The sequence below is a fragment of the Herpailurus yagouaroundi genome, unplaced genomic scaffold (genome assembly GCF_014898765.1).
Source record: "Herpailurus yagouaroundi ecotype Mexico unplaced genomic scaffold, PumYag 182, whole genome shotgun sequence".
Lineage (NCBI taxonomy): Eukaryota > Metazoa > Chordata > Mammalia > Carnivora > Felidae > Herpailurus > Herpailurus yagouaroundi.
The window spans coordinates 15,928,750-15,947,457 of NW_024412413.1; the positions used below are offsets into that span (position 1 = coordinate 15,928,750).

The window sequence follows — 18,708 nt, forward strand, 5'->3', positions numbered from 1 at the left end:
TGCTAGGCACCAAGGATACAGTAATAAATAACACAGACATAATCTTGTCTCGAAGGTGCTTATATCCTACAGTCTAGCAGCGAAGCCACCTTGATCATGGTCTGCAGTGAAGAGGAAAAAGTGAGGAAATAAGATAGTTTCAGTCGAGAAGAATTTTAGTTAAGTTTTATAGATAACATTGCACAGAAGATATAACGTAACCTTTTAGAAGTTACTCAACCAAAGTGGGAGTCTGTTTCCTTGTCAGAAACACAAAAGGTACGTATTAGATCTGACAGGATTATTATTATGATTAAAAGAAGAAATGCATATAAATCATCTGAGTAGTCAGTAAGCGGCATCATTCATTAACAATACTACTGATATTAGCAGTAACACAAACATACATCCCTTGACCTCTGCATTGTCACCTGTTCCGCCTCCAAAGCTAACCCTACAAACCGGACGACAGTTTAATTTTATCTCCATTAAGTATTCATTATTAGCATTCTAGTCTCAGGAAACATCATACAATCTTACATCTGAAATACTGACAAGGATTTAAATAAATTCTTTTTTGAACAGTGAAATTCTAAATACAATTGTCAGGGATAATTTGGTCAAGACGTCTTTTCATTCTGTACCCACCAAATTGATAAAGAATAAATATTCTAAAAAAAGAAAATCAAACCGAAAGTTGAATGAAATGTAGAGGAAGATGTAGAATGAAACAAAATTTTATGAGGATCTTTGTATATTATGTATTTCTAAGATCTCAAAATCTTCTAGGCTACTTCTAGGACAACCCACTCTACTGTGAAGTGGGGAATACAAGAGAGGGAGCTATCTGCTCTGGAACAGCATCTACTGAAAACAAAAACTAAAACAGAAGCTATGTTACTTCCTGAGCTAATAAATAAATAGATAAAAAGTCCGAGCAATTTGGAGGTGAAGGAGGAGGGAAGAGACCAGGCCTAGGGGAGGTGTGTGATGCATGTTCATGAACTGAGCTGATAGTGACTGAAAGATCCCTTTAACTAGGAGAAAGTGTTCCACTAGCGGATTGCCAATTAATAAAACGGGCAGGATATGAAAGCGTGACTCGTGGACTGGCGTCTGGTTCCAGGGAGTACGTACAATGCAGCTCCCACACACAGCCTTCACTTGGAGCACTGAGTGACCCAGGTCACCCTCGCCAATTCCACACACGTCTACCTGGCTTCTTGCTCGGAACCTTGTCACAACAGAGCCATATTCATGGACAGTCAAGTCTTTCTTAGTAGCACGATAAGATGGTGTGTGAAAACCTGTACTTTATTAACAACTTAAAGAACCTTAGATTTAAGAAACACCTCTGCTGGGGTTTCACGACTAAAGTGAGCTTTCTCTTATGTACAAGGTGAGGCTTTCAGTCTGTGCTTTGTGCTCATCTTGGTCTCCTTGGTAGTGACAGAAAAATGACTTTCTCTCATTTTCTCACTCTGTTCACTGGGGGCAGACGGTTGGTAGTGAAAAGTAGACAGCAAATCTTCCAGGTTGGCTAGAATATGTAGTGTGTTAATTCTGGGCTACTGTCTTCCGCTATCCATATGGACTAACGGATGAACGGCACTAAAATAATACTTTAGAACATTCACACAGAATCCCTGAGATGTATACAGTCTTCAGCAATGGCTCCTACTTAAAATGGGATAGCACGACTTTTAGTTACCAGCAGCCGAGGCTGCATGGAATTAAAATGACTCCGAGAAGTCCAACTCAAAGTGCTAGGTCTGCTTTACAGACCTGGGCCTCTGCTGTGGGTCTTCTCCCTCTGCTGGCCTTGTTCCTTTTGGGAGTTTTCATCTAGACCTAGCTTGGTACTTCTACAGCTATTTCAGCGTCCGAAGAGAAACGTGGCCATGTAATGTGCCAACTCTGAATGTACTTTTATCTTGATGCTTTTCTTCCCAGTCAGGTGTTTTATAATAACAAACAGTAACAAAGGCTTTTTTTTTTTTTTATTACTTAAGATATTCAGTGGCTTTTGTCTTCCTAGCGTCAGCAGTAACGTCAGAGGATTGTATCCAAGGAGCTAAATGTGCAGGACCCAGGGTCAGAGCAGCTGAATACACCAACCTCAGAAAACACAGACAATGAATTGCAAATGACACTCAAAACAAAACGAGAAAAAAAACCTTCACACAGAAAACTACAAAAGAACTCTACAGACACTGAATTGGCTTTCTGTACACACTGATCCTGCTTAACTGTGTGTGGTAACTAACCAAACGTTGCAGATACTCATGGCCACAAAATAAAGGCTTTTTTTTTTTTTTTTTCTGGTAGGGAGATGAGTTACAAAAATAAAAATATTATTTCTTCCCTTCAAGTCTCTTCTTTATTTAAAAAAAAAAAAAAGATTCACCAAGTGGAGATAGATTCGTAGCCCTTTCTGTTTCAATGTTCAAACACAAGCAAAGAGTGGCATTAGCGATGAAGTGATTAGTCTTCCGTTAATTCTGCTGAAGGTTCTACACAAAAGGTGTATTGTTTCAGCCAGGATTCACATCATGAAACAAAATGGTTTGGTAAACCCAATAGAAGTGATAGCCCTTTCATGACACACAAGGTTCAGTACTGTATATTTCAACTTGTTAGCAAGTCACAAGCACAAGCGGGAAATCAGCCTACACTGCTGCTGAGGATGAATGGGAAAGGCGAAATTGATGAGCCTCGGCTTAGATTTTCCCACTGGGAATTATTCTGAACTGTCCAGGCATTACGTCATTCAGGTAAATGGTTGCAGGACAACATGTTTTGCCAACCAAAGCGCAATATAAAAACTCGAAAAGAAACATACACTATCGGGGATGAGATGTAGGATTCCTTAATTGTCAAGCTACGGTCAGTTGCAGCTGATTGCTGGCAACTGGGAAGCTAAATGCTTTCCGGTGGTTACTCAAAGGCAATGCAAAAACCTTTCAGTTTCTTTTCGAAGTTCCTTGTATCATACTTTAAACCAGAAATGACATACCATATTGATGTCATAGACATAAATGAAAATAGAACTTATTAAACTCACTAGGATTTAAAAAACATTTTTAAATGATTTTTAAGAAACATTTCAGAAAAAGTTTATAAGCAAAACTTTTTCTTGTTTTGGCCTGGTATCTTCGCCATATCACCTTCAAGATAAAACCAAAAATCGTTAATAATATGTGGTGCCCCTCCCACTATGCTACCATACCCAGATTAGGCTAAACACCCATACCAAAGCACCAAGATGCCCCATGCAACGCTTGCTTCTATTTTCATGCCTGTGAAAAATACTCAGGGTCTTTCAAGACCCGGTTCAGTTCTATTCTTCGGAAACAACCTACTCTCTAACCTCTAGTGACCTTTCAGCTCTCATTCCCTAAGATTCCAGCTGTTGGTCAACTCCAGCACCTATCACATATCTTGAATTATAGTTGTTCTTGTTGGGCTCTCCTACTAGACTGTGAACACCTTGAGGACAGGGCTCTGTCTCACCTCTCCATGTTCAGGTCCCAGACTCACTGTCTCGTCTACACATGATGTTCAACAAGTGTTATGGATGGAGAACAGATAAATTAATAGATACATGGAGGAGAGAGGAAAGAAAATGGAAGAAAAACGAATTCAGAAATTTGTATGACATGAACTGGTGTTTCAGAAGCTATGGGAGCAAGGATGAGGATGTAATGGGTGCAATGACTGTCACCCTGACCATCACTAGCACATTCTAATATATACCATGCATCTTCGGCTCTCTTCCCTCCACCTTGTGTTTTTCTGCTCTTTCTTCCATTTCTTCTGGTTCACAACTGACATTTTATAGAGCTTTTCTCTTCACGTTTACCGCCTTGTCATTCTGTGACATCTATTATATATCTCCTTGTTTGGTCAAAGGAACAAGTTCAGAGAGGTTTTCTCTATTTCTGTTTATGCTTCAAACATGGCGGGGCACCTGTAAGCCCTGCGGAGTTCACAGGCAACCCTCTGAGGTCAGTAACACTCAGGAATTAGCAGTGTCTGACTTAACCAAACATTTCATACTACTGGAGTAAGGATAAAGATTTAAGCCTTTTTCTAACTATTTGCAACCAAGTTCAAGAAGGAAATCTTACCCATGGCTTGTTTCCCCATGGCACATTGGTATGTGTTTCTTGGGGACTGGTTATGATGAGGGTATGGGATGAGGCCAGCACAAACGCCAAGAAGAGTGAAGGGCTCAATCTCCAAGTGGGTGGTATCTCTGTTAATTAAAAATTAGACATCTAAGACACCAAGGACTAGAACAAATAGCTCTTAAAGAGTATAAAAATATTACTATCAAGGTCCCAATGGAGGTGCCTGGGTGGCTTAGTTCAGCATCTGTCTCTTGATTTCAGCTTAGGTCATGATCCTGGGGTCGAGCCCCACATCAGGCTCTACACTGAGCGTGGGGCTTGCTTGAGATTCTCTCTTTCCCTCTGCCCCTCTCCCCTGCTCGTTCATTCTCTCTCAAATAAAAACAAAAGTCCCCCAAGGACCCAGATAATAAAATTTATAAGTCTATATGAATATAAAAATTTATACACAAATACATGTAATTTATATAAAACCTCAATGTTTGCTGCTAGTAAAACTGATAAAAATAAAATATAATAAAATGAATTATTTTTTTCAGTAATAGAAACTTATTACTTATAGAAATGTAAGAGAAGGGAGATAGTACAAAATACCCCTGTAAGAAAATAAAACATTATTACATACTAATAACAATAACCCTTATAAAGAAATCACTATATTGGGCATATCAAAATGCAATACCAAAAATATCCACATGGCTGAGTGCGTTGCTTTTCTGCCCTTTTCCAACTTGTATCAATGACAAAGTTGTATGACCATTTTCAAGAGGAATAGATCTGCTGAAGAAGTTACTATAAGATGTAAGGGGACCAACACCACAACCACCAGGTAAGTGTGGCTGTTCAGCACTTGTTCAGTTAGATTAGTATAACTAAGGAATGGGATTTTTCATTTTACTTAATTTCAATTACTTTAAATTTTAAAAACTCAAATTTAAATAACTCAGTTCAGTTGTTCAAAACCTGAGTTATGTTTGTAACAACTTACACTTGTGAGTCAACTTTTTCAAACGTAAATGTTATGAAACCAGATCAGGTATTTCCAATGAACATCTAGCCTTCAAACTGAGATGTGTGTTAAGTGCACACCAGATTTTGAAGACTTATAATAAGGAAAAAAATACATAAAATCTCAATATTTTTATATTGACTACATGTTGATATGACAACATTTGAGATACACTGGGTCAAATACAGTTACTAAGATTAACTTCGTCTGTTTCTTTTTCAGAGTGGCTACTGGAAAACGTAGATATATGGGCTTGCATGACATTTTTTTATTGGACAGCTGAGCTGTAGGTGCTGGACACAAAGGAAGACTGTATCTAGTAGGTGTTAGAATCTTCGTTACTTTTGTAACACATTTTTGCAAAAACACCAGTTTTGGCTAAATGATACAGCAGCTCAGGTATTTTAAAAGGAAAGGGTAGCCAGATTGTTTCTGGGTCTTGCTGAAAGTAACAGACATCACATCCAGTGTCTGTGGTCTCTGCTGATCCTCTATTCCTTCCTCAAGCATTTCTAAGACATAGTTTTAGTCATTTCAATGGCTGGGGCACCTGGGTGGCTCAGTGGGTTAAGCATCTGCCTCTTGATTTCAGCTTGGGTCATGATCTCCTGGTTCCTGAGTTTGAGCCCCACATTGTGCTCTGCACTGACAGCGTGGAGCCTGCTTGGGATACTCTCTCCTTCTCTCTCTGCCCCTCCCCTGCTCTCTCTCTGAAAAAATAAATAAACTAAGAAAAAAAAAATAATGTTAATGGTTTATAGTACCTGTGAAGTGGTTTCCAAGATAGGCCAACCCATTGTGGAAAATTAGTTGCAATGCACATGGCAAAAGATTTCCCACTTATCCAGTCATCCATCATGGGTTTTTTTTTTTTTTTTTCCTCCAGTACACATATGAATTATGTTCCTAGCTTGGTTGGAGAGAATGCTCTCCATGTGGCTCTTGGTTTGAAGAACACAGTTTTGACCTTATGACCTGGGAGAACCCCAACTCTCTCAGATATGTTAGGCCTTTGTTGGCAGAGACGGAAAGGGCTCTAGGTTTTGTTTTGTTTTATTTAAAAGAGAAACTGCTTATAATGACATTTTATGGCTTACAATAACAGTTCATTTTAAATGTACAGTTTTGTTTAAATATTGGCCAATTTGAAATATGGGCCAATTTCTTCATGTAAATATGCAGACTGAAGCTGAAAATGAAAAAGGTAAAGACCTTTTCATAACAATACATCTAAGATCATGTATCTTCTGATAATTATTCAAAGCTCTGATTTTGACTTCTATAAAACAAAAAGGAATACTATTATTTGAAATTAAAACCACCATAATCTTCTGTCCTGAACAGGAAATAGGAGACTTTCTAGTCAATGTGCATAAGGGCCTTAAATTTAGCTCAAATCAAGATTCTGTAACCTGTCATCTGCAACAGCAGAAAAGTCAGAAAACAGCCTAAATATTCAACAACAGGTTAAATAAACTATTTATGTGTAGTCAATGTAATATAAAGAAACTAAAGTAATATATTTATATAGGTATATATACATATGCTAATATAAAAAATGTTCAGAATGATGAAGTTGGTAATGATGGTAGGTTTAAATCAAGTTTAAACATAAACTATGCTGCCTTGGTCCCATACACTGTGAGTGACCGAGTAGGTATGTTTTGTATTCCCTTCGAAAAAAATCTGAAAGAGTACATTAAACCATTAGCACTGATTACATCTGGAGGCTGGAGTTTGGTGGGATGGGGAAGGAAGGGGATTCATTCTTTTTACTTTAAAAAAGAGATCTACATTTAAAAAAAAGAACGTAAGTATGAATTACAGGATGTCAATTTTTTTCTATTTTTAAAATAAAATGAATTTGATGTATGGGTCAGCTTGGTGATTGGGCGGTACTGATTCTAATGGCTGCATTTCCTTATCACAGCAAACAAGACAGAGAAAAATCCCTGCCTTTGTGAAGCTTCTAGTGGAAAGATAAATACATAGATAAATCAATAAAATATACATTTCACAGATTTTATTGTAAGGTAATAAGCACTAGAAAAATAAAGCAGCGAAGAGGGGTGTGCACAGAGGAGAGGTTTCTATTCTAAATGGGGTGACGGAGAAGGTGACACCTGAGTGAAGACCTGGGGGAGCTGAAAGAGTGAGCCATGCAGGGTATGAGTGTTCCAGGCGAGGGAACGGCCAGCGCAAAGGTACTGAGGCAGAAGCACGCCTGAGGTGTGAAGAGCCCAGTGTGGTTAAATAGAGTGAGGGAGGAGGGGGAGGAGAGGATGCTGCAGGCACCAGGTGGGGCAGGCAGATGGTGCAGGAACTTGAAGCCTCTGCAAGGACTTCCAAGGGAGAGGGAAAGCCGCTGGGGGTTTGAGAAGAGTCGGGAAAAGACCACTTTCATCTAGTAAGAACAGACTGTGTGGGAAGTAGGGCCAAAGAGTCAGGAGCCTTTTGCGAGGCCCCGGGCAGGCAATGGCAGCAGCCTGGACTGGCATGGTAGGTGCAGGTGGGGAAAAGAGGTCAGACTGCAGGGATACGGCAGAGGTCGACACGATGAGCTACGGCGCTGGATGTGGGTGTTGAGGAGAGCAGCGGAGGCTGAGCGACAAGGACGCGCTGCTATTCACAGGGTTACTACAGAACAGTTCTCTACAGGGGTTACTACAGAACGGTTCTCCTCTATGTCCACTCCGTCTTCACAGGACACTATAAAAATAGTACTTTGAGACAGTCACGCCTTTAAGGAATAAAGATTCCGACTGAAAAGCATTATTCACTAAATCACAATAAGACAAAAAGGGAGTGGTACATTTCATCTGGTGGCAGAAAACAGAAAAGTACTTTCTTGACTGAAGACGTAAATAGTTATCAGGTGCCAGTAATAAACTCCTACCTATTAAACAATATAACTGCGAAGATTCCAGTTTCAGGTAAGCAGTATCATCAGTCCTGGGCATCAGACAGGAAGTTCTATGAATGTCCTCTAATGTCCTCTAAAGAGAACAGATGCTTCTAAAAATATCACTATTTTTGAAATATTGTGAACAAAGTACCGTTTTTCTGTTTATATTGCACATAAGTTTAGAGACATCCTTAGAACATATAACGTCTGGAATTCCTGCACTGACAGGAATTCAGGTGTCCTCTCTAGAAGAGAGAAATACATCTTTAACGTAGCCTGACCTCTTAGTTCAATTTTGACAGTAATCAAATATCAAAATCAGAGAAGCAATTCCTTTCAAAAAATACACACTAAGTGTAAAATGAATGGAAAAGATAATGAAATCTAAAGACTGTTAGCAGTTGGTGTGATATTCTTACAGTGGGATAAAGAATGGGTAAGGCTTTATTATAAGACAGTATACTTCTAACAGTTCCTACTAAGAGGGAACACAACAGAAAAGATGAAATGAAAAGAAAGCTCTTTCTATAATCAGAACAGGTTTTAATTATGGCTGTTATGGATCCTACTTACTTATTAATTGTATGTTCATAGAGTGCGATGTTACAATCATTTTCTTCATTCACATCTAAATATTCAACCAGACTCTCGTGTAAGAAATCTTCAAAATTCCTGGGAAAATATTGGTGACACATGACTGAACAGCATTTCACTGCAGTGTTTTACATGCGATAATGGAGGATGCTGGCTTTCATTTACACCCAAGGCATCTTTCTCTCCCAGAAAGTGTCACTATATTGGGATGCCTGAAACGTTATTCTTGGATCAGTGATCACAAATCACTGAAATAAAAACAGTAAAACATCTATGACACTTGTCAATCTGGCCCCCACTTCTGAAAATATCTCCTAGGACTTTAAAAAGCTCCTGTGATGAGAGACCCACCATGTGTAAATCAACATATCCCTGTTACTTCACAGTGTGCTAATTTACACCAACACCCTGTGGTCCTCACAATATAAACTGCTAATATTTTACAAAGTCTAAGCAAATTCACATAGAGAGGAATAGGTTTTTAAAAGGCTGAAACATTTAGTAGAGAGGAATTAAGAGACTATAAATGAAAACATACTTTTCTGAAAAGCTCAGATCAAAAAATGCCACCGCTGATTAAATCATATATGCATGAGCATCAAGGAGATTGAAAAGTTTTGCTTTAGGCCATTTACCTGTACCCCTGAGCCAGCTCTTCCATATGTTTATTTGTGACTGCAGGCTTCTGTTTCTTAACAATTATGTAGGGTCTGGAATGGAAAAAAATAACAAATTCACAGTAGTTCAAGAGAAGAATTAAGTCAGCAAGGAAGTTTACTACAGTAAAATGAAGGAAGCTAGAGATATAATCAACCTGATTTCTGGACTGCCTGAGGACACCGGGTAGTCTTTGCACGTGTGAAGTGCACAGAGGCCTATTTTCTCTCCCACATATACACAAAAAGACACACACACCAGCCCATGTGTGTATATGTGCATGTGCACACATATATATACACACAGTATTTCCCCCAAGTGTCTTAGGAAATACTTAGTTTTAAATGAAAAGGCAAGGCAAAAACAATACTCAGTAAGATTGAAAGAGGAAACAAATCTTTAATGTCTTGGTTTTAAAAACCATGTAGATGCATCAGACCAAAGGCATTTCCTAAGATTTCACATAGGAAATATGTGATTTACCACTCAAGAGGTCGGCAGCAGAGAACTGTCACTGAGGACAACAATGGCATTCTGTAGCAAAGGTCTGATGAACATCAGCTGTTCAGAGTGGCTCCATTTTGGACAGACACCGCTGGGCTATGCTGGCAGGTCATGTAAAGCTACACACGAACCGAAAGAGGGGCTACACGTTTAAAGAAAATAGAGCTTCTTCTTAACGAGAGAATGGGTGTAAGGTAGAGAAAGCTTTTGGCTTCCACGTTCTGGTAGATTAACCTGTAACTGTCAGGGGTGATTTGCCTCCGAGGGCTTCGCCACCACGAGGAGACGCCGACACAAAGGATGGCACGCGGCACCGAAACGTCAAGGGCTGTCGCTATTTGGATAAGCAGCTCTTACAGCGGGGAGTGAGCCACCCCCAGACACTTGTGCACCCTATCCGAAAGTCCAAATAGCTACTGGAGGACTAATGAGCACTTTTAAACAGTTAAGAAGAAGAGCTACACAATTACAAAAGGGGAACACAAGTTGCTGAGCAATGAACTGAGTGAACTTTTCATGGAAATCAACATTACCTCGAAATCCTGGCTTCCGGGGAGGGAAGCTGAGACGCTGCCACCTCATTCGAGGGCTGCACGGAGCTTAGGCGGAGAGACGCCCAAGTGAGGACGGACACGGGTGCAGGGCAAGGGTCACACTCCGCTCCCTCACTTTCTTTTTGTTTTAATTTTAGTAAAAAAAAAAAAACACTTTTTTTTTTTTTAAAATGTTTTTTTTTTTTTTACAGAAGAAGAGACAGAGAGCAAGAACAGGGTTGGGGCAGAGAAAGAGGGAGACACAGAATCCGAAGCAGGCTCCGGGCTCTGAGCTGTCAGCACAGAGCCCGACGCAGGGCTCGAACTCACAGGGCGTGAGATCATGACCTGAGCTGAAGTTGGACGCTTAACCGACTGAGCCACCCAGGCACCCCTCCCTCACTTTCTACTCACTCAATAAACTACACGTTCATCCTGCCAGCTCTACGTCATGCCATTATAAAATGACTACTAAAAAAAGAATTCATTTCTTTCAGACTATTTCATAATACACTGGATGTAAGGAAAGAGAAAACTCCTCAAACAGAATGACCTAAGAAAATGTCATGGTTTTCCCTACCCCCGATTGAATATGTTAATAGCTACAAATAAGCATCTAATGTGAGCCTGGCACCTACAAGGCACTTACCATACCTTCCATCAGTCAGCTCTTGGGATAATCCTAGGGAGGCATTATTATTTACATTTTTTCAGCCACGGAAAGTAATAAAGTCAGAGCCACCAAGTCAGTAACTAGGAAGTCAGGATTCAAACTCAGGTATGTCCATCACCTCAGGTTCTTTGGTTGCAAAGAAGAGAAACCAATTCTGGCTCATTTACACAAAAATGGAACTTACTAAAACAAAACAAAAAATTTAAAGGAATTTACTGGAAGTGTAAGAATTTACTAGAAGGATTAAGAATCCCCAAAAAAGGGGAGCGTGGGTGGTGGGTGGCTCAGTTGTTTGAGTGTCCGACTCTGGATGTTGACTCAGGTAGTGATCCCAGGGTCATGGGATTGAGCCCCACGTCAGGCTCCACACTGAGCATGGAGCCTGCTTAAGATATATACTCTCTCTTTCTCTTTCCCCTTCTCCCCTTCTGCCCTTCTCTCCCTCACTCATGCTCTAAAATTAGGGGGAAAAAATGGTGAAATGCCCAGCCTCACGACGGACCCTAAGGATCCAGGACAGAAGGAGTAACAGGCAGTCTCTTGCATGTGTTGCCATCAGGACCAATCAGTTCCAACCACTTCTTCCTTGAGCTATTCTATCTGAGATCCAAATCCTCTGAGGAGAGAGTGTGACTGGTCTGCCTGGGTCATGTGCCTGACCTGTGGCTGAGCAGGAGAGGGTACCTAACAGACCATCCCAAGAAGAGGGAAGAGCAGTTTCCAAAGGAAAATGAGGAGGGTAACTGGAAGAAGTTGGATGCTGGACAGACAATGGCAGCCCAGTCTCAGCTGTGACAGACTTCAAAGCCCAAGCCCTTCTCACCACTCCAACCATTGCTGGCTCACTAACTTGTGCCCTAACACTACCTGAGGTCCACAATGAAGGGCCACAGTAAAACACAGAGGCTTATAAATAAGGTAACATCCTCAGCTGATGTCCCCGAATATCCCCCAAAGACCAGATACCCGGTCATAGTCGTCTTTGTGCCCCCACCTCCTGGCCAGTACCCGTGAAGAACAGGCCCTTAAGATGTACTGAATGGCTTAAGGCACCTACTTTCTACTGGGCCTAATGCTACTTGCTCATGCCTCCACGTTTTTTATTCTTGCCATTCCTCACCATTTCTCCTTTCCTCCTTCATCCAAGGAACACAATCCCACTCATCCTTTAAAGTTCAGTTCATAGCAACAGAATACAGTGGGTAAAAATCATGATTGTTGGAGTCAAATGAATTGGGAGGACTTTCAAGTGAAAAACAGACCCCGCCACCATCTAGCTTTGGGTAAGTTATCTACTCTCCCTAAAACTCAGTTCCTCATTGGTTAAATGAAAACAATAATTGGGGTGCCTGGGTGGCTCAGTCGGTTGAGCGGCCGACTTCGGCTCAGGTCATGATCTCGCGGTCCATGAGTTCGAGCCCTGCGTTGGGCTCTGTGCTGACAGCTCAGAGCCTGGAGCCTGTTTCGGATTCTGTGTCTCCCTTTCTCTGACCCTCCCTCCTTCATGCTCTGTCTCTCTCTGTCTCAAAAATAAATAAACGTTAAAAAAAAAAAATTAAAAAAAAAAAAAGAAAACAATAATCCAACCCACAGGGCGGAATGTAGTTAAAGCCTTACACATAGTGTATCTAATAAAATGCTAAGTAACAGCGAGCTAGCATTATTATTAGTGTGGTTGGTTGTTATTAGTACTTATTTCTGCCTTTGCCCACAGACTAAGCTCGCTGAGGGCAGAGACAGAGTCCTGTTAATCTTTGAATCCTCAGTACCCAGATGCATATTCATGAGGGGTCTGCTAACTGAATTAAGTTTATCTCGACAATGAAACAGGTTGAAGTGGATTCAAAAACAAAAACAAGTGTATTTCTTTCAGAAGTAAACTTAAAAAACTCTTTTTAGCAACTTATACCTGCACAGCCTTCCCCCATCAGAGGAAATATAGACACATCGATCCGTGAGATTTGTCGAGATGGAAACAAATTCATTGACATATCCTGCTCTTCGCATCAGTCGAAACGTGTTCACTAGCTTCTTGTGGTCCCGAATGACACCCAGGATGTTACCTAAGCAGAAAGAGAAAAATTTACAACAGGCAGAAAAACAGATCTATACTGATTTGAAATATCTACCTGATAAAGATGATAAACAGCACTGAGTAGTCATTTGCAAATTCAGTTACTGACTCAGGCAGCCAGTCCATAGGCTGTAGGAAAGCAGCACAGCGGAGCAGCTCAGGGCAGCCCTGTCCCGTGCCTGCTGAAGTAGCAAAAGTTAGCCTCCTTTTCCTCACTGGTCAGCACCACGCTGAGGGCATGAATTCAAGGTCCAGACTCCCTGGGTTTGAACACTGGCTCTATCCCTTCCAAAGGGTTGATGTGAGGATTAAGTAATGTGAACCTGATCCTACGTAAAGCGCTTCGAGCTCTGCCCAGCTCCTGCTAACCACTCTTCCATCATCGTCATCTGTGCAATGAGGAGGATGGACTCTGCACCCCGGGGTCAGCGTGAGGATGCAGAGAGGTCCCGGGCGACACTGCAGAGGAAGAGCTCTCTCGGCGTCGGTCGCTGGGATGTACTGAACAGCCCTGTTTTGCTTCTCACCTGCCCACACAGTGAAGGCCTAATGCCCCCTGAACAGAAGGAAAGGGGAGAAGAGCACGGGAGCTAGGCGGTCAGGACGAGCCTGCAGGATGTGTGGCGGGACAGGTACCCAGGCCACCAAATCACAAGGATGAGGCACGCTTGCTGCCAAGGCTCTGGAGGACTCAGAGGGGATGAAAGAAGCAAATGGAACACAGGCAGAAAAAAAGGGACCTCTTGCGACAGGCTGCTGACAATCCATCACCGAGTGGCTGAATAGAAGTCAACGTGCTGTCAGGGCTGATCTGTTTCTGCAGAATGTCTCACATATTTAACTTGAACTTAAAGAGGCCATGTTGAGCTTTTTCCACTTTGGCCTAGCGGTTATCTGTGGAAGGGCAGGACGCAGCCAGTGTCTGCAACGTTACCTTTAGCTCTGGCCTGGGATCCTCAGCACCTGATGCCCCGGCCAGTGGGTTAGACTGCTTCTGTTACCATTTTTCTACCTTTAAATTAAGGCCCCTGGGCCCAGAATTGAAGTACCTTTGTCCTTTAAATACCTGGATAATAATGGCTTCCTTCCTACTCCCCACCCAGAGACTGATCAGGACCAACAGGTCTCTGTGATACACTCACCATTGAGGAAGACAAGAAACACATTTGGATAAGAGAGCTCTTCCCCACATAATAAATTCACGTCTTCTACTCCCAGGTTACTGGCTAATTTAACAATGGGTCCATCTTCCATGTCAGTTGTGATGTGTGTCATAAGGGCCAAGTTTTTAACCAAACCACATGCCTAAAAAGCAAAGGACAGTCATTTCTAAGAATGACCATTAGTAATACAAAGTACCGTTTGTGTCTGAAAATAGCTCACCGCTTTGCTGGCAGCAACATAAAGCAGTACAGCCTTGTAGGGGACACTTTGGGGATGATACAAAAGACTTAAAAACGTATATCCAGAAGAATTTACCCTAAAGTAATAAGCAAGGATATAAACCTAGATTTAGCCAGAAGTGCTCAGCGAAGTACTATTTAAAATGGCAAATAATGATGGCATTGTTTAATGCATCCTCAAAAAAAGCTGACTACATAAGTTGTTATTCCCAGACAACAGAACGTCACAGTCATTAAGAGGACACTGTCTAAAAACAGTAAAGGATGGGGCACCCGGGTGACTTAGTGGGCTAAGCATCGAACTCTTGGTTTTGGCTCAGGTCATGATCTCATGGTTCATGAGAAGCTTCTTGGTCATAAAAGGCAAAGACAAGACCGAAGAAATGCTCTAGAGTAGAGATTAAGGAGACATGGCAACCGAAAGCAGTGGGTGATCCTGGGTCAGCAAAAAGACATTGGTGGGATAAGTGGCAAGATTTGAATAAGGTATAGATTCTTTTTTTTTTTTTTTTAATTTTTTTTTTTCCAACCTTTTTAATTTATTTTTGGGACAGAGAGAGACAGAGCATGAACGGGGGAGCGGCAGAGAGAGAGGGAGACACAGAATCGGAAACAGGCTCCAGGCTCCGAGCCGTCAGCCCAGAGCCTGACGCGGGGCTCGAACTCATGGAGCGCGAGATCGTGACCTGGCTGAAGTCGGACGCTTAACCGACTGCGCCACCCAGGCGCCCCAAGGTATAGATTCTATAATCTGTAATGTATTCTGTAATCTATAGATTACCATACTGTTGTCAATTTTAATTTCATCAGGCTGATAACTGAACAATCTAGGTGAGGGGTTATGGAAATTCTTTGTACCAATTTTGCAACTTTTGTGTACATCTGAAGTTTCTTCAAAATGAAAAGTAAATAAAATATTTTTCAATTTTTACACAATCCCCCAGAAATCTAAGATGAAATATGAACAAGGACATAACACAGCAAGTAAGAAAAAAAAAACAGTTGAGACATGGGACATGTAAAGATTGTCTTCCATTCTTCAAAACCATCTGCTACAGTGATGCACAAGTTAGCTGAAGCCATCTCCGGGAAATTCAGTGCTCCAAAGCTCAGGAAGTAGAAGTTATGCAAATGTGACAAGCTGCATAATTGTAGTGTGCATTTCCATAGGGTTTAAGATAAATTAGGAGACGGATGATAATTTTCTAAAAAATTGTAACTCTGCCTGGCCTTCTATTTTCACCTCTCCCAAGTCATAACAAATTCCTACTCTTTGGAACTTACATCTTTTACATGTAATAACTAATGTATTTATTCATTCAGTATATATCTAAGAGGCCTCTACTGTGGACGAGGCTCTGTGCTAGGAACTCGTGGTAGAATGTGAACCTGACGAGGTTCTTTCCTCCGGAAACTCACAGTTCACAACGAACAGAATCGGGTAAAACCAACAATGGTCAGCATGAAGGAGAAAGGGCCGTGATGCAGAAATGGTGATGCTGGGGGAGCAAACCTATTTAAGCTGCTTGGTTCTGTGCTCCCTGTTGGCTGCCCTGGCAAAAACCTGATGCCCGCCAAGCACACCTAAGGAAAATAAGGAGTTGTTTATAAAAAGAGATCCTCGTGAATAAAGATGATGGGCCTCCCAATTTTCCCTCACATTCTCATCCCCTCTTCATTGTATGGTTTGATTCTTGGGATAAGCTAAAACAAGAAAATTGGGATCATATTTCTATTTAGGTGAGGTACTAAATCGAATGCCTCTGTAGGTACTGGTTTTGGAATGACACTGATGTCGTCCTGACAGCCTGCATCAATTTTTTCTCTGCCAGAGAGTGACTGACCCAAAAAAAGGATATGGCCTGGGGGGAACAGGGGCAGAATTAGAACACCACCAACAGATATTACCTCTGACACAGCAGAGACTCGTTAGATCCCTTACCTCTCCTTCAGGAGTGTCCGAAGGACAGAGCATTCCCCACTGAGATGGCTGGAGGGATCGAGGACCACTCACTTTTCTTGTTTTTTCAAACTGAGAAGAGATTCTTGTCATCATGCCCAGTGCGGATATATACGACAGGCGAGACAGCACTTGAGTCACACCCTGGCGGTCCATTTTAAATCTCTTTAGGGACCAATTTCCCTGTAGAAGAAAATAAATATATAAAAAGACCTAAGGCCACCCCTGATCCGTTTGTATGTTGCCTGACACTTCCCAGCCCCTCTAAGAAGTTCATTACAGGAAATATTTGTGAAATGAGAGCCACAGTGCATATTCAGGAATCAAAATATCACAACTGAAATGAAAATTTAGCCTGGTCACTCCCTAGGATTTCTCTAGGGATTTAATGAATATCACCTATGTCTAGCAACCAGGCCAGAATGCTGTGATGTATCAGCCTTACCATGTCATAGCAGTTATTGTCTGAAGAACTAATTATATCCTGGCAAGCCAGTTCAACCAGAGACTTCCACTGGAAGCAATAAGCTAATTAACAGAACACTAGCAATTTCTACACATATTTTAAGGTAAAAGTAGCTGGAAGCTCAAAGAGATAATTTCATGTTGGAATGTGTCATTATTTGGATGTCTTCCAAAATCTGTCTTAATTAGAGGAGAATATACTAATAGAAAAGGACCAGAAAACTGACTCCAATAGCAGTTATCAGGGATAATGAATAAACTGTAAGCTTCTTAATCAAGGCTAAAAACTGCATATATATTCATATGAAGAAATATTATGTACCCTCTGTGGCTGTCATGTCAATTTTAAAATAGATTCACAGGAAATAAATCTTCAACATTAAATTTAGTTTATCTCCTTTGCATTCAATACACTGAATCATATTAAATCTATCACCTTATAGTTGTAGCAAATAAACATATACATTAAATATTCTGAAAGATAACTTAAAGATGAAGGTTAGCAATAATTAAATTTTCAATTCATGGTAACATGAACTAGCAGTAGAAAAGAGTATGCGTAGAAAAGTAAAGTAGAAAATGTCAAAAAATCACTGATTCAATAATCTGAGTCAAAAGAAAGGACTACATCTGCTAAACGGTGAGTCTTCATTTTTCTTTTGAGAATCTGATGAAAGCTGTGTCTGTTCTCTTGGGAAAAATGCATGTAGGACCATGAACACAAAATTTTAAAACATTTCACTTACAGGGGGGCTCACAGATCCCAAGCTAAAAACTCTAACGGAGAAAAACTGCTAGAGTTTCAGAAGGAGATAAGGTGATCTGTTTGAATTAAAATGTGTGACTCTGGGGCAGTTCCCTCACGAACTAACATTTAATCATCATTACAGTAAAGATCTATCACTGCAGAAACTCTGAGTTCTTGGTAACATGGAAAAGAGTTAAATTTTAGGAAGAAGCTCTGCACATTTTACAAAGCAAAGAAACAGAGCAAACACATTTATTCCACAAGTTTTTGCATTGCTTCGTCAGTGAACTCCTTTTCTGCTCTGAATGAGGGTAAGCTAGCAAATGGACTGATGCCCAGAGAGTAGGTGTGAGGAAGGTAAATAAATATTCCACACAGAGCTAAAATAAGGCAGCAGCTGCTGGCAAACGGGAAGTAGATGGGAAGTGAAGCCAAGGTGTCCAACAAGAGGATTTGTTCTAGTCTTCTGCATGAGTATTACAAGAAGAGAGAGGAGAGAAACAGACAAGGAGACTAAAAATTGCTCTGAGAAAGCGTATTTGTTGCAAATATTCTACTTACAGTAACACAGAATTTAGGAAGAGAACACAAGTTTTTCTGGCTGCCTACAGACTGGGGTACACCTACAACAAGGCTTTTTCAAATAAGCAGGCTATCTCTGGGAGGTAGAGCCGTGTCCCTAAGGGGTAAAAGAACTACTCCATAAAGCATTCAGGACCTGAAAATCATGGGTCAGAAAGTGAGGAAAAGTAATTCTAACTGATGTGCGTTCAAGTGCTCTTTGGAGGCTTCTCTTCAAATGTCCAGGGAGCTACTTTCACACAAGTTCGGGCCACAAGAGTTTAATGTGCCTAAATAGGCACAAAGGCCCAGTTCGTGTCAAGTTAGAGGTAGCTGTCACGGCAAGGACAGTTCACACAGACCCGCCTGCTAGTTTCTAAAGACAAGAACTGAAGCAAGTCTGCCACTAATTCTGTCATTGTTAAGGGAATCGACGTGTTCTAGCACATTATCCTTTTGTCGGGGCAAACTCCCATCTATAAAACTAATTTTATGTCTGGCATACAAAAC

The 18,708-nt window shown here is 41.1% G+C and overlaps 1 protein-coding gene and 1 long non-coding RNA gene across 3 annotated transcripts in view; one reads left to right on the forward strand and one right to left on the reverse strand.

Moving 5' to 3' along the window:
* Positions 1 to 18,708, reverse strand: part of POLR3B (RNA polymerase III subunit B) — a 104,181-nt gene that overhangs the window by 42,397 nt on the left and 43,076 nt on the right. For both annotated transcript variants that reach the window (XM_040491007.1, XM_040491008.1), the window contains exons 14-19: positions 16,407 to 16,607; positions 14,204 to 14,366; positions 12,897 to 13,050; positions 9,256 to 9,330; positions 8,600 to 8,698; positions 4,110 to 4,237 (exon numbers count right to left, since the gene is read on the reverse strand). In XM_040491007.1, the coding sequence (XP_040346941.1) occupies positions 4,110 to 4,237; positions 8,600 to 8,698; positions 9,256 to 9,330; positions 12,897 to 13,050; positions 14,204 to 14,366; positions 16,407 to 16,607 (820 nt within the window). The remainder of the gene's footprint in view (positions 1 to 4,109; positions 4,238 to 8,599; positions 8,699 to 9,255; positions 9,331 to 12,896; positions 13,051 to 14,203; positions 14,367 to 16,406; positions 16,608 to 18,708) is intronic.
* Positions 14,373 to 16,054, forward strand: LOC121040474 (uncharacterized). Its single transcript, XR_005795317.1, has 2 exons — positions 14,373 to 14,950; positions 15,200 to 16,054. It is a non-coding gene; the product is annotated as an uncharacterized LOC121040474 (long non-coding RNA).